General features: G+C 41.9%; 1 protein-coding gene across 1 annotated transcript in view; it reads left to right on the top strand.

Annotated features, from left to right (window-relative positions):
• Positions 1-17,950, top strand: part of Fam149a (family with sequence similarity 149 member A) — a 45,061-nt gene extending 27,111 nt beyond the window's left edge. Inside the window, exons 2-14 of the mRNA XM_051169701.1 lie at positions 2,094-2,201; positions 2,464-2,602; positions 3,789-3,931; positions 5,654-5,779; positions 7,035-7,205; positions 8,496-8,686; positions 9,033-9,187; positions 11,358-11,470; positions 11,782-11,988; positions 15,672-15,792; positions 16,811-16,939; positions 17,029-17,107; positions 17,615-17,950. Coding sequence (XP_051025658.1) covers positions 2,094-2,201; positions 2,464-2,602; positions 3,789-3,931; positions 5,654-5,779; positions 7,035-7,205; positions 8,496-8,686; positions 9,033-9,187; positions 11,358-11,470; positions 11,782-11,988; positions 15,672-15,792; positions 16,811-16,939; positions 17,029-17,107; positions 17,615-17,688 — 1,756 coding nt within the window. The 3' untranslated portion in view covers positions 17,689-17,950. The remainder of the gene's footprint in view (positions 1-2,093; positions 2,202-2,463; positions 2,603-3,788; positions 3,932-5,653; positions 5,780-7,034; positions 7,206-8,495; positions 8,687-9,032; positions 9,188-11,357; positions 11,471-11,781; positions 11,989-15,671; positions 15,793-16,810; positions 16,940-17,028; positions 17,108-17,614) is intronic.
• The last annotated feature ends 5,452 nt before the right edge of the window (positions 17,951-23,402 follow it).

The following is a 23,402-nucleotide window of genomic DNA, read 5'->3' as shown; positions in this document are numbered from 1 at the left end:
CAGAAGATTAAGATATTCAAAGTTATGCATGGAATAATAGATCGGTGTTTTTCTAGAGAACTGAGGAACCTAAGGACTGAAACATAATAATAACATAATGAAAGAAACTAAAGACCCTCTAGAGACTGAGTTTTGAACTCACCTTGTTAGTGCCTTATGCTTCGTGGAAAGTGCATGTGTTAGCAGCCTGGATCCTAAGGTGAGCTCGCTCCTCTATGGAATCAATGCTGTGTTGTCAGTTTACAGATGTGAGTGCTGAGCCCCAGGGAAGACAAGTAATTCACGTGTCAGTGGTGAGGTCACTATGAAGAAGGTGTCAGAGAGAAAGATGTTAAAGCCTTCAGTCATAGCATTACGCATCCGAATGGCGTGTTAGTTCACAGATAATTATAGTCCTTCTTGTTCAAAATGCATCTGTTTGGTGTAATATTTAGTTGATCATTGAAAAGCTGGTTTATAAGAATTGTTATTGAAGATCTAGCCAATGGACAGGACATTCTCCACAGTTGAGTGGAGAGTAGGGTCTGACTTCCACACGAACTCTGATGCCCCATATTTGACCATGTCCCCTGAATGGGGAGACCTGGTGGCACTCAGAGGAAGGATAGCAGGCTACCAAGAAGAGACTTGATACCCTATCAGCATATACAGGGGGAGGAGGTCCCCCTCAGTCACAGTCATAGGGGAGGGGAATAAGGGGAAAATGGGAGGGAGGGAGGAATGGGAGGATACAAGGGATGGGATAACAATTGAGATGTAATATGAATAAATTAATAAAGCATATTTTAAAAAAGAATAGTTATGATTACCTAAAAGTTGAATCACAATGTGAGGAATTTTAAAGATGGCTTAGAAACAGCTGAACATTGCTAATAGAAAGTGGCTTATTAGTATGAGAGCTGGGCAGAGGATATGGCTCAGTGGCAGAGCATTTGCCTCATGTAAAGAGTCCCTGGGTTCAGGGCCCAGCAAAACCAGAAAAAAAGAAAGAAAAATGTAAAAGGTTGCTTTATATAATGTTTTTCCCTTTCTCCTCTTTAACATCTTTGCCTCAGAATTATTCAACTGTACTTTTAAGAGATACAGGTAGTAAAAATGGAAAATAACACAGTTCTGTTAGTCATTGTTTTACACACACACACACACACACACACACACACACACACATCAGTGGAAGGCAGATGTTCTTGGCTACTCTCCCCAGACAGTGTTAATTTCTAAAAGAATCCCCTTTGTTACAGCAGACCATAAGTAGGTATGTAAAGGTCAGGTTTTTTCCATTTATACTAAAAATACAAATGTTATAAGTTAGGGACCATTTTAATTAAAAGCAAAGCCAGCTTTTATTTTTCAAAGCACACTGGGTGGTGTTTTCTTTAAAATACTGAACGTTAAAGTCTTCTTCCCCCATCTTAAGTTAATGTATTTAGTTTGTATGGAAATGTTATGATTTCTAATAACAAACAAAAATGCTTTCCTGCTAAACACTCAGAAGATATTTTATCAGAGGGAAGTAAATGTTTTAGCAGGTTCATTGATGGGACATTTTAATGATTAACATGAACTGTGCCACAATGGTTTAATAGCTTACTTAGATTTTAGATATCTTAATTTTCCATTAAATTTTAACATTCAGAGTGCACAGTAGTAAAATGATGTGTTTGAATAGTTTCTAAGTCACTCAGAATAGTCTGATGTGCTGCAGAATTGATACGGGATTGGTGATCACTGGCCGCCATGCTTGCTGGGTTTTACACAAAGTGGCCTGGTTAAAGGACAGCATGAGCCCAGCTTAAGCTCCACTTGCCTTAGGCCTTGGGAAAGAACTATGTCCAAAGTATGGCCAACTATTCTGGGTAACTTTGTGTTTTTGACCTTGTCACCACAACTGTTTTTCTATTTTCATGTTACATGAATATTCCTGTAGGTTACTGGCAACCTTGGTTCTAAGAAAAAGTAAAGTGAGGAGATCCTAAGCCTCTGTGTCAAGGAAAGAGGAGTGACCCTGAACAGCAGGGGCTTATAAACCAATGAACAACATGTGGATCACATTAGAGCCTTGTGTGACTTCCCCTATTTCCTGTTCTTTTCAGAAGGGGGCTTTCCGAAGGACTCAGGAAGGGCAATTCTGCAAAGAGCAAAGAGCCTCTGCCTACAAACTTTACAAGAAATGTACAGAAAGCCATTGATAAATATGCCAGGTGAGAAGTAATCATTTTAAAAGCTGCCGGTGCCCCAAGCAAAGATGTGCATAATAGATATGGAGCGGGCGTCCAGGAATCCGGAATGCTGCTTTGTTTTTTGATGGAGTAAATATGATGCATTTCAAAATGGTTGTTAAGCTAGTTTGCTGTGAGCTTCGAAAACACAGCTCAGGAGACAGGTTCAGAGAATTCAAGCTGGGTCAGAATGCCCACTCTTCTCAGCTCACTCGATGTCCGTCGCCTGTGTTCCTTCCTGCAGTGCGTTCCCTTCACCCTTCTCATCCAGTGGGAGCAGCACGCCCACGGAGGCCCACAGTTCATGGTCTTGCTCTTCCACGCAGAGTTCCGCCACCGGGTTGTCTACGGAGAGGAGCTCAGTTTCTTCTTGGAGAGATGATGTATGTCTTTTGATAGTTTCAACAACCTCGTGGTTATGGCTTATGGGGAATCGCTTCCTGATAATTTATTTATTTGTGTGTTTGTGTGGGAGGGCGGGAGTGCACTTAACTGTGATGCCATTCAGCGGTCAGAGGCCATCTTTGAGTCAATCCCTCCCTCCCCCTTCCCTCCCTCTGCTTTTCTCTCTCTCTCTTCTCTCCCACCCCTCTCTCTCTCTCTCTCTCTCTCTCTCTCTCTCTCTCTCTCTCTCTCTCTCTCTCTCTCTCTCTCCCTCCCTCCCTCCCTCCCTCCCTCCCTCCCTCCCCCCTCTCTCTTACTCTCTCTCCTCTCACTGAATATGGAGCTAGCCCACAGATCAGCCAGTCTCTGTATGCCAGGTCTGAAATTCAGCTGTCATGTGAACGCTAGGAACCCAAACCGGGTCCTCCCTTTATACAATGGGCTACCTCCCCAGCCCTAAGAATTGCTTTCATATGTTTTTTTCCACCCTACAAGCCTGCCTGAACTTAATACTGTACACAACTTGTAAGTAGTATCCTATGGCTAGAAATTCCATATGAAACCTCAACAGTTAAGCACTCAAGTAAGAGAGAGTTCTGGAAAAGCAAAATTTTGTGAGGCATCTCCGTGATTAGAGGACCTTGGCACCCCAATCTGTACCCTGAACCCCCAGTATTCTAAGCCAGATATTTCACTTTTGCCTTCTACCCTGAGACAAGACATCAACTTTCACTCCACTTAGGGTACTTGGTGACTGTGGAATTCTCAGATGGGCGAGGTGTTTAGCTACAGTTCTGGTTTCGCTAAGATTTGCAGAATTCTTAGTCTCTTTTGTCCTTCCCCCACCCCCAGCCCCTGGGATGATGGCTATGAAAATGTGTATCTGTATCTATGAAAAGGCTTAAAGGAGTCTCCTAAGCGCTAATGAATGTGAGACTTAATATAGGATGTCAGTGGCCAGAAAAGTAACAATTAGTACACTAGTACACTGGTCTATCTGGCTACAGAGTGCGCGATTTTACCTTGGCTTACTCCTTATTCAGTGCACTGCAATTTGTAAATACTGATTATGAGGCCTGTGTTCTATAACTTTTAGAGAGGTGTCTATGTATCAGGTGATGCATACATAGACCAATGGGGTGTTTGGATATATATGTAATGGGGTATTTGAAACTTCTGCTTCAGGAATTTGACAAAGTCAACGCACAGAAAGTCCAGCAGCTGTTCTGGGAGGTTGAGGAAATGCTGTTTGAAGGGAAAGTGAGTCCCCAGACCCAGAATCTCCTGGCTGAATGCAGTGAGTGGACAAGAAGATTCCCCCATCTTAGGTACGGAAAAGGCCATAACCATTATCTTGGAGTGGGGTTCTTCTCTACGCACAATTGATTTCCGTTTATTCAGCCAACAAAGTTGACGGCATTTACCGAGCCAGAGTATTTACCCAGAGCTCAGTCCTATCTTGATAAGCCACAGACTCTATAATAGGTCCCGAGGAAAACTTGACACATGGCAGTGTCATGTGCTTTTTTAACTTGCCAGAGGCAAATCTGGATCATTCTCTGAAGGGCATCATATACATGGCAGGTGCAAGAATTGGAGGAGTGGTCCTTTGTGTGCACATGCTCTCTGTGTGAGTGGCAGGCATCTGTCATTGCTGGGAGCATGAACGTGGGGGTAGGGGAGAGTGGGATGGGGGTTTTGTGGGAGTGGGGGCTGGGAGGTGGGGGTGGAGGTGGTAATGGCAGAGATCCAGCAAATGGTGATTGTTTGCATAAAAAAAAAAAAAAACTTGCTAGATGACCCTAGTCTATATCTTTCTACTTTTCTCCACATCAAAGGAGTCATTTTTTTTTTTTTTTTTGTATTCAAGATACACAATGTAGGTTTGGTGGGAAGAAAACATTACTTTCTTCACTCAGCCTTGCTAGTAAGAGAAAAAGCCATTTCAGTGTTCTTGAGTTCTGAGTTGAGGAGACTGAATTAGAATACTAACATAAATATACATGGATTTTCTGATTAGCTTGGCAAGGAAAATTTTATATATATATATATATAACTTATCTAGCTATGGTAATGCATACCTGTAATCCTAGTATTTGAGAGGCTGAGGCAGGAGGGGGGTTGTTAGTTGAAAGTCAGCCTAGAACACATAGTGAGGCCATGCTTCAAAAACAAACAAACAAATAACAGCAACAAAACAACAACATCAAACAAACAAATAACCAACAACAGAAACAGCAAAGGTATCTTGCTTAGGCAGCTTTATACAGTTCTTCCTAAGACCATTAAAGAACATAGTATGTGCAGTGGATAAGAGATTGTGGGTGTGCACTGCTCTGGGTATGGAGCTCAGGCTCAGGCTTGCTTCTCTCGCCATCATCTTACATTTTAATACGAAAACTAAGAAGGGAAGATAGAAAAAGAAAAAGGCCCTAAACCAACTGTGTGTGTTTATGTATTTTTATTCACTAGGCCTTTGCAAATTACTATCTGTACAGAGTTTCTCTGAGCTTCTTTGTCCTAGGCCAGTGGTTCTCAACCTTCCTATTGCTGAGACCCATTAATACAGTTCCTCCTGTTGTGGTGAGCCCCACCCCAACTATAAAATTATTTTGTTGTTGCATCATAGCTGTACTTTCACTACTGTAATGAATCATAATGTAACTATTTGATATGTGCTCCACAAAGGGGTCAGGACCCACAGATTGAGAAAGGCTACCCTGAACACTCAGGCTGGACATAAATTCTCTCTAAGACTTTCATCACACCTGCAAGGTAACTATGATTCTGATCTGTACCTGCCCAGCCAATAAACAAAACAAGTGGTGAAGGGGCTCGGCAACTCTCCTCACACTTCTAGTCCAGATAGAACAGAGCCATTCCTCCCTCTCTGACACCACGATGCCTCTCTCCACCCCGTGCAAACTACACCATATCCTGTGTGTCCTGCAGAATTAGTATTTTGCATCCAATGTTTAAAAATCATGAAACATTTTTTTCCTCGTCTGATAAAAGAAATCCTCAGCTTCTTGGCCTTTCTTCCCTTGCAGGGTGTTAGGAAGACAGCTCATCCCACCAGCTGATGAAGGTTTCCAACACTTCCAGGGGAGCCTGCCTAGTGCTGATAGCCACAAACCTTCACCTCATGTCCCTGACCACAGCAGCAGCATCAGAGAGTAAGTCTGTATATGTAGCTTGCACAAAACATATTAATAGCCAGCATGGGAGTGCACACATCTTAATCTGAGCATTTGAGAGGTGTAAGTACAAGAATCGGGTAAATCCTCAGCTACTTCCAAGCTTGAGGCAAACCTGGGCTACATGTGATGCTATCTCAAGAAAACTTAACCCGGAAATATTTGTTAACATTTTTGTAGTTCTCCTTCTCATGTTTAAGTCTTCAGTGAGCCTTGGCTCCACCTAATCTAAGTGACAATCTGGATTTCAGGGTGGGGTGGGGGGGGGGGGGGGAGGACAAGCACAATGTTTTTCATGAGAGAGTCTCATCCTAGATTGATGCTTTGTGTTGTAGATGTGTTTGTGGTGTGCATACACGCAAAACATACATGCGACAAACACATAAGCATGGGAGAATTAATGTCAGCACATGTCTCAAAGAGTCTGTAAGGTAACCTCCTGCAGAATCAAACACCTTACTGTGATGGCTTTTAAGCCCTGAGGCATGAGCCAAAGAAATAAAATTATATCCAGTTGTCTTTCAGCCACTAAGATATTTTGGTGAGTCCCTTTAATGCCAGTTATGCATATGGGAGGCTGTGCCATCACACCCTTTCGTACCTGCAAGGAGGATGTAGTTATGTTTATTGCTTTATGATCTTAAGAAGCCTTTAGTTTTTTACAAATAATTTATTTTTGTTTTATGTGCATTGGTGTTTTGCCTGCATGTGTGTCTGTGTGAGCGTATTGAATTCCTGGGAACTGGCGTTGCTAGGCAGTGTCATGTGGGTGCTGGGAATTGAACATAGGTCCTTTGGAAGAGCAGCCAGTGATCTTAACTGCTGAGCTATCTCTCCTCCCCCCAAACTTTAAATTCTTTAATGATATCTGGGGTTAAGCCTTTCAGAAGCTGGGTGGGGTGTCGGGTACCTGTGATTTTAGTGCTGGGGATATGGAGTTAGGCAAACCCCTGGAGCTCACTGGCCAGGCAGCCCACCTTCCTTGGCAAGCTCTGTGATAATGAGAGAACCTGTCTCAAAATACAAGCTGGATTCCTCTTGAACCAAGCCCCAAAATTGTCCACTGGACTCCACATTCACACACACATTTAGAATATATGAGCTTTATCAAATGTAACATTTAGTGATGTTTCTGAGATTGTGTACCTCGTAGATGACTTAGGAGTCTATTGCTGTCGTGAAAGCATCACATTTTTGTTCTACAGACTCCCATGTAGGCTGTTTTTCCTCCTAGGTTGTGTATCTCTGGCTCTCAGATAGTCCCAGAGGTACTTTCAGACTCTGACCCAACAGATCCCGATGGCCTACAATTGGCTAGTCCCACATCATATTCATCCCTGAAAGAAGAGTTGTACCATGTGGATGGAAACATTGAGGAATATTTTGCTTTCGACAGAAAACAAGAGTAAATTGAATTTTATTTGGCATATTATCAATTCGTCATTTGCTTTTAATACTTTGTGTCTTTATTGCTTATGAAAGGTTCCTACTGTATTGAGAGAAATGTGCCATATAAGTTTTAGATCCTGGCAGAAAGTGCAAATGCTAGATCAGGGCGCATGTCTTTCTTCCTGAGAATGTGGTAGGTAGAAAGCAAGGCTTTCATTAGCATGCTTGTGACAGTGGACAAGGACAATGGTGCCTAGTGCCTTGGGGCTCCAGGTTCCCTACAGTTAGCTTCCTGGGGATAAAAAGAAAGTTCCAATCCTGGTGCTAAATGCCTGTTTTGTTTTAAACAACAATGGCATATCATTAAAAAAAAAAAAAAAAGTTGCCTCGTGATTGGAAAGCAATACATTAAAAAAAAATAACCAGGTACTGAATCAAGTCCTACAAAATATAAGTCACATAGAGCCTCTCTTCTTATCACCATGGCATTAAAATGGAAATGGATAGTAAATCGAAAAATTCATCAAGAGAGAAATTGGACAAATACTCCCGAACAGTTCATCTCAAGTCAAATGGAGATGGGAACACTGCACAGTAAAGTTGACGGCTGCCAGCAACAGTGGCTGAAAAAGTGGGTACTGCAGCACTAAATGCTTATGTTTAGAAATAAAGGACGTGGGCTGCTGAGAGGGCTCAGTGGGTAAGAAGTGTTTGCTGTGCAAGTCTAATGGCCTGAGAGTGATCCCTGGACCCTGTGGTAGAAGGACAGAGCCTACTCCTGATAAGCTGTCTGCCTTCTTCCATGCACACGCTGTGGCACACATGTCCACACACCACACATCATAGAAACAGACAGTGAGAACACACAGAAATGAAGAGACACTTTCAGTAAGCTAATTTTACACATGAAAAACAGAAGAACCTAGGCCCCAAGGTAGTTAAAGCAATACCAGAGCTCAGAGCAGAAATAAAGAAATAGAGACTGAGAGAAAAAGAATTAAAGAGATCAGCGAAATTAAGAGTCTTTTTGTTTGTTTCTTTGTTTTGCTTTTCCTACTTCTGTTGACATATAGTTGACGAATTACACTTGTATATTTTAAAAATAACTATGAGATACTTAACAAGAGAATGTTATATTTATTATTATATATGTATCTGCACATGTTTATAAGATATAGATAGATAGATAGATAGATAGATAGATAGATAGATAGATATAGGAGATTTTTAAAAAGCCACATAGATAATTAATTATTTCAGCATTAACCCTGGATATTCTAGTAATTAGAATGAGTTTCATCCTCAGTGGAGATGAGCGTCTTGAACAAAACCCAACACTCCGTGGCAGGAAGTGGCATCGGCATGGGCTTCCTCCCGTTTCCCCTCATGACTGTGTCAGAGATGCTGTGGCGGCAGAAGTGTTTGATCACGTTTGGACCAATGTGGTAGAAATACTGGAAGACCTCATTAGAAAAACCTGGGAATCTTCACTCACAGGTACTTATTTACAGGGTTTGGCCTCCTGGGAAGAAGAGAAAAGACCACACCACCACAGTTCTCAGTTGCCACATCACGAAAACATGGCTGAGATAAGAAGTAGCGTTTGTGCCTTATACACAGGCGATTTTTCATGACATAAAAGGGTCGTCATGGTTCTGGGGAAGTTTCATTGCCCTACTATATAAGCCGTTCTTCTACCACTAATAAGATCACCACAGTAGCCAGTTGTCCACAGGAGTCTCTGCCTTCTGCTTCAGGGTTATTTAATCACCATCTATAGCATAAACTCATGGTAACACAGGACATGTATTTCTTGTTGATTTTTTTTTTCCTGTTGACGCAGATGAAAAAAAGCATAAAGAAAAACTGAAAGTAGCCGAAAATCGATCTCCAAACGTGCCCATGCCTCGTGTCAGCATGGATGTTTCCAGCGTTCCTCCATCCCGGAGCTCGGAAACTCTCCACGCGTCCTTGGCCTCCCACTTTAATCCACCCCAGGTTTGTGCACTGACGCCCTGTCACTCTGTCCCTTTGTTTCTGCGCCTTTTGTGTCTGTTTGTAGAGAGTGTCATTGTGTTCACTTCTCCCCCTCAGGTACCTCACACTCCCCTGTGCTTGAGAACACTAGATAACTCTCATCACTATGTTTGGAGGTGTCTCAAACAGAAAAAAAATTTACTTATGATAGCAAATGTTGCCTCAAAAGGGTAGTAAATAGCTTACAAAAAAGTACTTAGGTGTCTGTCAGTAAGATTAAAATGCAATATGGTCATTGCATGGCATCTAAGAAAATCATAACAATTATTAGTGTATACCCGAGCGTTGCTTTGAGATACAAAACTATTTTCTACAGTTCAGGAGAGAAAAAAAACCCAACATTTTTACTAAATGTCTAGCCACATTGAACATTATAAATGATCCCCACCTCTTACACTAAAGTGAGTGTTCAGGGCTCATGGGACATTCATTGATCATTTTGCATATGCCCTATTAGATGCTTTGAGGAAGATGCAAGGGTAAACGAAACTCGTCACTAACCTAGTGAAACGAAACTGTAACACAGGGCCACGTGCCATCCATTATGTGAGGGCTTGGGAAGGAGGCATGGAGGGAGGGACAAGGCGGAGGGAGGGAGGGAAAGTGAAGTATCTTGCTTAGAGACTGAGGGTTGAGCATTTTGGGGGTGAGAGCCTGAGAAGGAATGCGAAGAGATGAATACCATGGTGGAGTTTTGGTTTAGGCCATTTCAAACCAAGTATAGTTGTGTGTCAGTAAGAGTGGATGTGTCCGAGACCACTATTTGGATGGAGACCTTACATGGCAGAATACTGGAAGTCACAGGGCACAGGAGCAAAATCAGGGGGTTTGGAGTTAAGAGATGCCTGGAATATTGTTTCAGATGTGTTAACTCTTCTAGGTGTTGGTCTCTGTATGTGTTGAGGATAAGGTTATATGGTCTAAGAGTTGGTCTCAGGCCCATAGTCTGGAAGAGAGAGCTCATCACACAGAATCTAGATATAAGCCCTCAGTGCAGTCTTCCATAATTAAGGCCTTATTTGAAGATGGAGTAGCAATCAAGGTTAGAGAGGATTGGCTTGTTCATGTGAGATCTTCATGGTACCAGGGAGTCTAAACATATGCTTAACTCAGTCCATCATATATTGGGGAGCAGAGTAAAAGGATCATTTCTGTTCCTGAGCTACACACCATTACACACACACACACACACACACACACACACACACACACACACACACACACACGAGAGAACAATACAGTTGCTAGTAGAGTGATGCAAGTTTGGAGCCTGACATTATGTGAGTTCCTTTCTTGCAAAACCTCTTGTCCTTCTCGGGGTCGTTCTTGCATTGGAAGCTCCGAGAATCAGTCGATTTAAGCCACTTGCTTGTGTGCAGCGTCAAGTAGACACTCGGTTTTGGTTTCTGTTATAATCACAAGTTCTTTATAGATTCCGTTTAATTAAATTGCTTTAGATCCATCAGAGAAATAAAAATACCATATCTTTTACAAAGCTGGGTAATCATAAATTAGGCCTGAATGATGAGTAAGCTTTGTTCAACTGATAAAAAATAGAAAAGAACAAACAAACAAACCACAAGAGACAAAACCACTCATCTAGCCAGGCATACGTGAACAGAAAACCATTGTAATAGTGAATGAAAACAGGCCTGACTAGGGTTTGTAGTTCAGGGTAAAGTGGGATTTAAGCTGGTTACTGCTGTGTAGCACCAAGTAGACACTCAGTGTCGGCTCCTGTTATAATCGCACACTATTTATATATTCCATTTAAATACATTGCAGGATTGTAAGTTTTGTGGGGTCTGCCTGGCTGGCTTTGCTGTTTAGCATAAGACCTTTATGATAACTCTTTTTTCATTTTTCCTCTCTGGAAGTATATTTTGAAGGTGCTATTTACTTGCTATTGCCTTTTAGATGCTGATGCATTCAGTATAATAGCCTTTGCTTTGTTTCATATTAGTCAGAATTCTATAAACATAGTGTCTACAGTTTTATTTATGAAATGCTACTCTGTTACATTTCCCTCTCACTAGCTAAGTTGGTGCCATTTGCTGCCCGCTGTTTCCCAGCAGGTGTCCGTCAGTGAAATGACCCTGGGTATTGCTTAATGCCACGATTCTGTTTTTAGTTTTCTCAGCTCCATCGCTTTTCCAGCAACTTCTATAGCGACTTGAGTGGTGTAATGACGATTCAAGCCAAACCGCTTCAGCAGAGACCCACTTATTTTGCAGATAAAACACAGTAAGTATTAAGAGTTACGTGGCATGAAGGACAGAAATGGATTCTTAAATAGTATCAGCCACAAAATAGTCGTTGCCACGTATTAGGCTAGAAGAGATGAGGAAAGGGTAGCATCACCGTGAATTCTTCCTCTCTCAGCGTCTACTATTTGATTACCGGTGTTTTCCCTCCTGCTCCTCACTGAGATAATACTAGAAATATGCATTCCTTCCACATATTCTCCAGAGAGACAGAGAGAAAGCATGATCTGTGTGCATCCTAGCCCCAGAAAACTTAGGTATGATTAACTAACCGGATTTTTCCTTCCCCAGGAATGAGCAAGATGACAACCTGTCTGGGGGAGGGGTCGGAGGAGCATTTTCCAGGCACAAGCTGGGGCGCATCCCAGACCCCCGGGGCCCACAGACTTCTGCTAAGAAGACACCCTTGCATAGGAGATTGCCTTCAATTGCTTCAGACCCACAGAGACTGAGGACCCCCACTGTCTACAGTGATGAAGTTTTGAGAGGAACCAAACTGTGAGTCTTGTTTCTTTCACAGCAGACTAAAGGCCACAAAGGTCAGGGATGCTTGTCAGCCAGAGTTGATAGTTCCAGAGACAGAATTTTACAGCAGGTTTTTAAAAATGAGTTCATGTGTTTGATTTTTGGTCCAACAGTGTGGGTACCTGTCTACTAGACTGAATAAACACCCATGCAAATGCCTGAAGCTCAGGCAACTAGGGAAATTAAGCAGAAGGTGGGGTGACTTTGAATTAATTTAGCTTGTATTATTAATCAATATAGTAAATTAAACTAATTTACTGTAAAATTGATAAGTAATGCTTCTAAGTCACAAAGCACTTTTTATGGAATGGTTTAAGGAAAACAATGCACAGTCAAAGATTGGATAAGAGTGTTCCAGTCTAGTGCAGAGCAAATATATGACACTGGTCACTTAAGGTTGCAGTGACTCCTGGCATCATAGCTGTTTGCATAAGTTTATCCTGTGACATTTACACAAAGACAGGCTGCTCAAAGTATCCCCATCGTTAAACTACACCTGGGTTATAGTAAATGCTTTTCTAAAAAAAATAATAAAGGGACAGGGCTTGAAGAGATAGCTCAGTGATTCAGAGTACTGTCTGCTTGCTCTTCCAGAGGACACAGGTTCAATTCCCAACACCCACATGGTGGTTTACAGCTTACCACTATGGATTCAGGCCCAAGTGATCTGGCTCCCTCTTCTGGTGGTCATGGGTACTACATGCAGGCGACCGCCATGCAGGCAAAACATCCATCCATACACGTGAAACAAAGTAAATCTTTTTTTTTTTTTTTTTTTTTTAATTTACAGAAGTAGTTTTCACTTTCTTTAGAAAAGAAAGCTTTTACTTAGAAAATAGTATTGGGGGCTAATGAGACATGAGAAAGCTACTTGTTTCTTCCTGCAGCACAGAACTCCAAGGAGCTTTCTGCAGATTTGCATACTTGTCAGGAAATAATACCTTAACAATCACAGCCTTTTGTTATTTTTTTAACCGACATCCAATTAAACTGTAATTATTCTGTACTACAAGCCTCCATACTATCCCCAAGTCTATGATGATGAAACAGCCCGAAAGAAGTTGAAACCGTCTTTCTTAGCAAAGATCAAGGTACTAGGTTGCATGGAGTGAGACTCCTAGCTGGTGGCCTGGCTTGGAGTCCACTTCCTTGACCAAAGGCCATAGGCTCCACTGATAAGGCAGAGACTGTAAAGAGGGAGCACTCAGGTCCCAGCAGAAGCTGGGGGGACAATGACATCTGCCAGCAGTTGATCAGTAGCTGACCCTTTTAGAAAGCATCCGCAGAACCTGTCTTAGTTGCTTTTTCGTTGCTGTCGAGAGACACCATAACCAAGGCAACTTATAACAGAAAACATTTATTACGGCTCAGGGATCCAGAAGGTTGGGGGTCCATGATCGTCACTGCAGAGAAAGGATGGCAGAAGGCAGGCATGGTGCTGGCACAGTAACAGAGAGCTTGCATCTGATCTGTAAATACAATATGAGACTGACAGATTGATGGAGCCAACTTAGGAATGCCATGGGCTTTTGAAAACTCAAAGCGTCCCCCCCCCCCCAGGGACACACCTCCTCCGACAAAGCCACACCTCTTAATCCTTCCCAAACAGTTCCACTGACTGGGGCTCAAGCATTCAAATATATGAGCCTATGGCCATTTTCACTGAAACCACCAAAGCACCACTTTCAGCTTTTTGTACGCCAGCTTTGGAAAGTTTGAGTCAGCTGGTAGCGCTTGTTCATTTGAGCCATCTCCCCCTCCTCCTGCCTCAGGATGGTCACCTCCTATGTTCTCTTTACCCGATGCCACGTCCATATCTTACTGTCGGCTCCACTCTTCCTCCAATCTGACTTTTACCCAGCCTCATTTTTGTTTTCTACTGAAATAACTCTAGACCCTTATGGTGTATGTTCTCTCTCTCTCTCTCTCTCTCTCTCTCTCTCTCTCTCTCTCTCTCTCTCTCTCTCTCTGCTTTGACCTCTGATTCTGAATGCGAGTGTGTGCAGGGTTACTTGTTCTGTTGTTGCTAATGGATTCTTTTAGATAATCTCCTTTCGTCCCTCCCCTATGGAGCATTGATGCCGCAGAGAAGCTGTGCATCTACATGTACAGCAGTGTTCTGTATGTAGGAGTCTGGGTTTGGCTCCCTTTGACTGAATGCAATGATTTATCACTCTCTTCCCTTATCTTGATTCTGAATTGCTTTATCCTGACCCATAAGCATCCAGTGCTGCATCCTCTTGCTCCCAACACTTCATATCTATTTCTGTGTTCTTTCTCTTTTCTTTACTATTGTCATTTTGGTGCTGGGAATTGAGGGGATCTGACATTCTTGTCTGATCCCTCTCTCTCACCCACATGGCAGATGCACAAATGCAACATAACTAAAAATAAAAATATTTTTTTTAAAAAAGAATATAAGAATCACGTAAGTCATAACTATTGGTGAATTTCTTATCAATTTATGTAGGCTTATACTGTTTACTTTCTATTCTTTTTCCTCTACGCTAGAGTCATGTGTCTGATAATGCATCATTTTGTCATATAATTTTTCTTATCCGACATGACTACATTTGTTCTCCCCTAACTACAAATTTTTAAAAGAATGACTTTAATCACCACAAAATAATTATATGCTTATATGGTTATTGAGTAAGTATTTCCCATAAGTGAAATTTCCCATCTGTTATCTATATTATCTATATCATTATTTTGTGTCACTCCTAGTAAGACCATCTTTAAATTGTTTCCTATGGGAACTGTCTAGAAGCAAAACTGTCAAAGGTTATAACTATTTATAATATTCATATTTTGCCGAATTCTTTTTAGAATGGTTTGTGCCTGCTCCATTGGCAGTATAAGCCCGCCTCTCTTTCTCTGTAACCCCTACTGGTCAAAAATAGACTATGCTACAAGGATCATAATGTTATTACTAAATGAATAAATTAATGTAAGATGTTTCTAAAATACCCATTTTTATGCAGAAAAAATCTGGTAGAGTTTTGAATACTGATGTCTGAGAGGGATAGTCTTCTGTCATTACTGGTTTTTAAAATATATATATTTATTTATTATAATTTATTCATATTGTATCCTGATTGTAAGTTATCCCTTTGATCATATCTTCCTCTCCCCACCCTCTCTCCCTCTTCTGCCCTATTCCCCACCCCTAGACCTCTGATAGGGGCCCCTCCTCCCCCACCGTCTGACCACAGCCTATTAGATCTCATCAGGATAGACTGCATCCACTTCCTCTGCATGCCTGCAAAGCCACCAGGCCAAGGGGAAGTGATCAAATCTCAGGCACCAGAGTTCATGTCAGAGGGATTCCTCCCCCCCCCACAACCCTGAAAGAAATAAACTTTGCAGCTCATGGTATGTGAGATTCAAAGCAAAAGTATCACTTTGACACGCCAACATCAAGTCTATTAAAAATGTAGAAAACAGGATTCTGTTCTTCCCGGAGGCTAGCGTTCTCCCAACAAACAGCGTTTCTTTCACTAATCCCACATTGCCTTTTAGTATTTCAAATAAATCTTTGCAGTTGTCCTCACTTAGGCTCCATGCTTTTATAAGTAACTGTATTGTTCATTGATTGTCCCATTCCCCAAATCTCTGTCCAACTAATATTCAGTTGTATGCTGTTGTGTTTACAGGCAAACTGGCATTGAGCACCTGCCTTCCTCAGCAGTTCCAACCTCCAGGAGCCGGTTACCCCCAATAGGCTCTGAGGCTGGCGAGCAGAACGGAGTGGCTTCCGGATCCCGCCCGGTTTCTGTAAGGCGAATTTCATGACATGATTTTAATGTGTGTATAATTGCATTATAATTTGGATAGTCTGTGGGAAAACAACCTTGACACTTCTGGAGAAGTCAATCACACTGACGGGTGAGCTAGTTAGCTGTGCTCAGCATGTTGCCATAATCTACCTCTAGAAATGTTGTGAGAACACTGATCCATTGTTTCGTTAAATAAAACCTCAACTTAAACTAAATCAGAAAGTCCAGGCATCAAGAAAACCTGACACTCTAGCAAGAGGCAGGCAGCGTTGCGCTTCAGTGTGGCCACATGGAGCCCGTGGTTTGATACAAGTCACTTCAGGAACCTTAGTTCTCTCTTCTTTAGAAGAGCAATAGCCATTCCTGCATCAGTGAGTCCTTATAAGCTAAGCATTACAGGCATTCCTAAGCTTTAACTGGCTCACAGAAATCAAGAGTTCAGTCAATTATAATCAATGGCCTTTATATCTGCTGCCGTTTCTGTAGCTATCCTCTTCCATATTTGTACAGCGCAGAGAGGCCAATAGCCCAGCTCAGCCCTGTGCTTGTAAGCTTGGGGAAGGAGTGCTGCTTGCAGTGTGTGTAACCAGGCCTCTCCCAGGCTGGGAGAGAAAACAAGCTATGTTTGTCTCTCACATCGTAAGCAGCAATAGGACCCATTCTAGATAGCAGGAGCTATGGAGCTACTCTGTTTAATCCTAGGATAAAAGTCATCAGTGATGGAGGATGTCACACAAGCAAGTCTGATGTTTCAAAAGGGAACCATCACACACCTCTAGACCCCATTTACCCTCTCTTACGCCACAGTGTTACTGAATCTGGTTATGCAAGTACGTACTCCACACACAGGCTCGAGTTTGGATGTTTGCATTGCAAACCAGACACTTAGTAGTGTGTCAGTGAAAATGTTTGAATAAATATGGGATTGAATAAACCAGTGAATAATTGAAGCATTTCCTTCTGTTGTTGTAAGTGTTGTGTTTATCCTTAAGAAGAACATAGTGTCTTCCCTTTAGTACAGGGGACGGCACCCACAAAGCCGCATGCTCAGTGCAGTGCCTGACAGCATCGAGCGGTCACCCCTTCGAGAAAGAACCATAGTGCTGGAGCACTTTTCAAGGCCCAGCACCACACACACCTTCCGGGTAGGCTCTGCATTGTCTCTAAGTTTCGATTTTAAGTCAAAGTTGAAAACAGTACCACTCAGCCCTCTTTTTTCTTCTTCTCCTAACAGTCGGATACGCCGCGGAAAGGTTCCCTGACGCCCATGGACCTCGTTGCTCACACTTGGACAGGTCAAAGTATTTTGACAGGTGAGCTTCTTGCACATGGTAAGAGGATAGTAGAGGCTGGGGGTGGTGACACACTTCTGCCGTCTCAGTACTCAAGAGGCCGAGGCAGGAGGAGGGGAAGATGGAGGCCACTCTGGGCTACACAGTGAGGGTGTCAAAGAAAAAGAGGGGAGAGAGGACTAGAAGAGGAACACACAATACACAAATACACACACACACACACAGAGAGAGAGAGAGAGAGAGAGAGAGACAGACAGACAGACAGACAGAGAGAGAGAGAGAGAGAGAGAGAGAGAGAGAGAGAGAGAATGCATGATGGTGCTATTTGGCTTTGTTTTACTATTTATTTATTTTAAATTTTCAGAAAATTAAATTGAAGACTATAGACATTGATATATCTGCTTTAACCCTGTAGCAGGAAAGAGCAAGTGCTTGTGGTCCGTGGCTAGCATGGCCTCAGACACCAGCCTTCTTTAGAGGCTGGATTTTAATCACCCAGCGCAAATGTCTGTGTGTCTCCTGTTTCAGGTTCACAGTATCTGCCCAGATCCTATCAGAGGGCAACTCTGACAGCAAGAAAGAGGTTCCAAGTGGCGTCGTGACACCTACTGCTGCAAAACGATGCACTTGCTAGAACATCGGAGGCCTTGGCCACACCATCTGTCACCTGAAAGGCGGAGGAACCAGTATTAGCTGGTGTATATGCTCAGCTCTCTGACAGCAGGGGATGGTAGAATACCCAAGAGAAACGCGAGAGAATAAGTAGCTTAGTTCTCAACACTTGTAAAGCATTGTAAAGAGAACAGAAGCTGAACTCCCTCACCCCTATGGGAAGCATGCCTGAAGCTCCGTGGGCTCCTGTGCTGTCCTAAAAGACCCTAATATGTCCTTAAATTCCCTCTTTGCGTCGCTTATCAGCACTCACACACTGACAACATGAGTGCATTTCCTAAACAGGCCATTTTGTAACTCCATGCCATCACGTATATTTTCCTCTCACTCTCTTAATGATTCCAACAAAACTAAACAGCCATCGTGTTTGAGACAATTTGTCCATTTGGAAAAGATTCTGGATCTTCTACTCACTGTGCTGACCTTAGAATAATTACGGCACACTTGATGTGTAGCGATGGGTTTCATAATGACAGGATTTCTCATGGCATTGTTACCGAGTGCTTAGTTGTGAATGTCTGGGAAATGTCTTTTAAGCCAATTGTATTAAAACACAATGGTAAACTGGCTTTCATTGTCAAATTTAGACAGTGAATACAAACATAATTAAAATTTATTACATACGATTCCAAGATTGACGTTTCAGTTGACCAGTTTGCCGACGGGGCAGAGGGAATTGTAGCACCAGCATCCTTACCTACGTCCTCCCAAACTAACCTTTGCTCCGACATCACTTCTTCAATAGAGGCTCTCTGAGCCCTTGCTGAAGGCAGCAGTTCCGTGTAACCTATGCCCTTCCTCACCCCGCCCCCCCTCTCCCAGGATGTCCAACCTCATTACTACAATCAGGGGAATGGAAAAGTTGAAGAAATGTCAGAGGCAAGGTCCCTTTCTGGTACTTATCCTTGATTCATATGCACACCTCTCAAATCAGCATAGTTTCCCCTTTTAATCATCTAATTACACTACGTCAGCACAAATCTCATTAATCCAAAACCCAGCTTTGCATACCTACACCCGTATGTATATACCATTTAGACCTACGAGGAATTGTTTCTAGCACATTTCTTGCTATAAGAAGCGGGTTTGGAAATTGACCCATCTGTGGAAAGTATCACTGGACCTGCTCTTTCACATAGAATGACAAACCTGAAGTAATGTCAGACCTTTGTTTTACTTGATAGCTTCTCCTTCACTCTCCCCACTCCATTTTCTCCAGCAGTGGGACATGCTAGGGGATGGATACCGGTCAAGTTGCTATAGTATCAACATACTATTTCTTTTCAGTTGGTCACTTATGGAGTGTAACTCTTCTATGCCTAGGGAATGCAATGTGCTTAGTGATGCTTTTCTCACCCCAAGGCATTTGGAGCGTTATCTGAACTGTATCCATCCTAAGCTAAAAGCAGCCAGAGAGAACATCAGTCTTAACGCAGCTGCTGTCCACATAGGGGAATTCCCAGATAGATCAGGCTGGAACCCTGCTCCCCAGTGTCTGCCTGGCTGCTCTGGGGTCCTCTATCACTGCTAGGAGAGCCGTTGGCTGCTCTCTCTCACACTCGGCTCACTTCATATCAATTCCTAGGGGCCATCCAACTGTTTCTCCCTCAACCCAAAGTCTGAAAAGGGAGGTGGCTAATAGGACGTCTAGCAAGTAGGTGGTGACTCCAAGATAAATTATGGTTCCTTTTAGAGAGCCACAGAAGCGATTTAATGGCAGCTTTTCTATGTTTGCCCTCAGAGGGTTGCAGTCTGAGCAAAGTAATACATTTAAAAAAAAAAAAAAAGAAACAGGTACAGTTTTAATCCCCCAGGCATTTTGATTGGAAAGCAAACCCAGAGGATATCTAAAACTCAGAGGCCTTGTGAATTCCAAAAGTGACCTTCTCCTAGAACTTATGCCTGTGTTAAAGATATTTTATTGAAAGGTGAAATAGGATTTATAAGTTAGGAAATGATGCTTGCGTGAAGACAATGCTGTTTAGACTGTAAGGGGGAAATCATGGGGCTATGCTTTTACAATATCCTAGTGTCATAAACGAGTCTTAGGCTCTCTGGTAAAAATTAAAAATGAGAAATCACTTCTGAGACAGAACTTCAAATGCAGATTAGTGGCGCCATGAACTAAAATACCTTTAATTTATCCCAAGCCAAAGAAAGAATGAAGGAATTTTAAAATAATTCAAGAAAATATAAACTTTAATGGAAATACTAGATTTCTTTTAAAATATATAAAAAGAATGCATTTTCATATTTGTGTTACTCTGAACTAGGATGGGGTTTCTTTGCTCACTGAGAGGTTCATTTTTAATGCCATAAATCATTTCAGTATATTTTTACTATCATTGTTTTCTTCAAATGATGGGTGATTGTTCAGGAGTTTTAATCACTTAATTTTTAATAAAATATAAAATGTTAAAAGAGTTTTCAGAATTTTGTTGAATTTATAAAAAGCATCCTTACATTTCAATTTTATATGAGTTCTGCAACTCTCTCTCACTTTTCAGTTTCTAACATACAGACATTTGTTCCTTCCTTTTCTTTTTTTCTTTCTTTTGTTTTCTTTTAAGACAGAGTTTCTCCGTATAGCCTTGGCTGTCCTAGAACTCACTTTGTAGACCAGGCTGGCTTTGAACTTAGATTCACTGGCTTCTGTCTCCTGAGTGCTAGGATGTAAAGCAAGCACCACCATACTCTTTAGATGCCTTTTAGCTGGGTGTCCAGCTCTTTTTTTTTTTTTTCCTTTTATTTCTTTTTTGTTTGTTTTGGGTTTTTGTTTTTGTTTTGTTCTGTTCTGTTTTGTTTTGTTTTGTTTTGTTTTGGAGTCAGGGCCTCATGCAATCCCAGGATGGCTTCAAATTGTCCATGCAGATGACGATGGCTTTGAACTCCTGATCCTCTTACCTCCATGGCCCAGGTGCTGGAATAATAGATGTACACTCCTACACCAGATTATTTCATTGTTTCTAAGTAGACAGTAAACTTTTCCCAGCAAATTCCTATTAGACAGATAGGTAAGTAGATAGGGGAAAAGAGAGGGAGGGGAGACAGAGACAGACACATAAATAGATTGGCTTGTGGAAGGACTATTTTGTTTTTGTTTTGTTTTTGTTTTTATAACTATCCCCAAAGAAACCTTTGTTTTATAAAGAGACATTTTAAGTTGCACTCATCACAGATATACTATTTCTTCAAAAAGTAAACGCTTTGTGCTAAATGTTTTTTCTTATTGGGCTGAGCAAGATCAAGGTTTTGCTCCTAGAGAATCTAGATTCGGGGGAAAGATAAACAGCAGATAATATAGATAGAAACGTAAGGCCAGCCAGTCATCGTTGGTACAAAGAAACAAAGCGAGGTAAGCTGACAGAGCGCACAGCTTCAGGTGGAGGGTCAGCCAAGGCTACGCTGCAGGGCTTATATAACCAAAGGCCCAAAGATGTAAACGGCAGACATGGAAATACCTAAGAGAAGAGAAGCCCAGAGCGAGAACAACACTGGGAGTACTTGAGAACCAGAGGAGGGGGTGGGGGGGGGCAGGGGTGTCAATAGCAAAGACTGAAGCTCAAAATGACATCAGCCATGTTGCACAAAGAAAACACCATTACGCTTCCCAGTGAGGATTCGAAGAGGTGCCATTGCACGCTTTGTTGTCGCATGGTTGTCCTGTGGAAGGGTATTGCCGCATACTCCTTACACGTTCAGCCATCTGACTTAGTCTGAAACTCCAGTATTGTAAGACATCGTGAGAAGAACCCTCACCTCAGAGGAAGGAAAACCTGGAGAGCCAATGACGGAGACAGCTTCCTCCAAACCTTCACTATCTATCTTGCCCATCTACACATTGGCTCAACCCCCCTCCGCGCCTCCACTCTTAGACCAGACCTTCAGTACCTGTCCTCCTCAATGATAAAACACTGACCAAGCTCCTAAGCTTGGTGTCCAGTCTCTATCTGTTCCACTCTAAATGTACACCGTATCTTGAACTGCCACCCTGAAAATAGCCAGTGCTCTAAAGATGGACTCTGAAAGTTTAGTAGAACTCACGCCTTTCCTCGTTTGGAAACGTGTCTTTACCCATATCCTTATTTGTCACTTACTGAGACACACTCCCACCTATTTTTAAAAAGATGGGTTATATTACAATTCTCGTTTGTCCACAGAGATTAGCAGCAAATTACATAGAGGCATGTCTTCTACTTTTATAACTGTAATTGACCCGACAGCTCAGCCTCAGTCCTTTCAGGATTCCCTTTAGGGGGAGGAAACTAAAGCCCATGAGACACACTTAACAGCACTAAGTAAACATGTTCTTTCTCTTCTTCTTCTTCTCCTTCTCCTCCTCCTCCTCTTCTTCTTCTTCTCCTCCTCCTCTTCCTCCTCCTCTTCCTCTTTCTTCTTCTACTTTCTTCTCTTTCTTCTTCTGGTTTTTCAAGAAAGGATTTCTCTGTATTACCTTGGCTGTCTTAGACTCTTTTTGTAGACCAGGCTGGCCCCAAACTCACAGAGATCCACCTGCCTCTGCCTCCCAGAGTGCTGGGATTACAGGTGGCACTTGGGTAACATGTTGTTTCTTAAGGAAGTCTGAAAGTGATTCAATAATGCAGAAGAAAGAAAGGAGTTTAAGTTTTTCTCTTCCATACCACTTTCTTGCCAGTGTAGTTGAAAAGAAAAGTTTTCTCCCATTATATTTATATGTTAATTATGTACTGGTGTATGTGCCTTATATACCATGAGATATAATAAATTGATTGTATCAGTAAATTGATACAATTCTTGAAAACAAGCAATTAATATTAAAGATATACATATCATCTAGCACTTCTACTCCCAGGCATATATATTCAAAGGCAAGATATGTATATAGTTGAGTCAAAAGATATCTTAGAGACAGAACATTCATAATTATTCACAGCACAGGAAATGAGAACATCAGAATCATCTATATTTATATTTTTGTTTTTATGAAATATGCTAATGTTCTACACTAATACATGAACACATACACTATGCAACATACTACACAATGGTATGAATGCATATGCTATGTTATATGTTACACTAATGTATGAACACATACACCGTAATATACTACACTAATATATGAATACATACACTATGTAATATACTACTTTAAATACTAATGCAATGATAGTGTAATAGTGAATACTTTGCTTTGTCATTTGTTTTCTTTTGCTCTTTCACTTTTTATGAACTTCTTTTCACATCAGTGCAAACTGATGGCTCTTTTTAAAAAGTAACCAAAGGGGTGGGCAATATGCTCAGCTGGTCAAAGAGTTTGCCACCAGGCTTGGCCACCTGAGTTTGATTCCCCGAAGCCCACGTGGTGGAAAGGGAAAACTGCTGTGGTCTTCTGACTTCCATGCTCACATACATATAAAAGGCATAATTGTTTGTTTTTCGAGACAGGGTTTCTCAGTGTGTAGCCTTGGCTGTCCTGGATTCGCTTTGTAGACCAAGTCAGCCTCGAACTCACAGTGATCCACCTGCCTCTACCTCCCTGAATGCTGGGATTACAAGTGTGTGCCACAATGCCCGGCTAATAAAAAATTTTAATTAAACTGAGGGAAAGCCCTAGGTGTGTTTTCTCCACACCACAAAGGCCAAGCGGGTTCTGTGGGCAGCC

Source organism: Acomys russatus, chromosome 27 (genome assembly GCF_903995435.1).
Source record: "Acomys russatus chromosome 27, mAcoRus1.1, whole genome shotgun sequence".
NCBI classification, from domain to species: Eukaryota; Metazoa; Chordata; class Mammalia; order Rodentia; family Muridae; genus Acomys; species Acomys russatus.
Note: the sequence above shows the minus strand (reverse complement) of the source record. Positions and strands in the feature narration are given on the sequence as shown.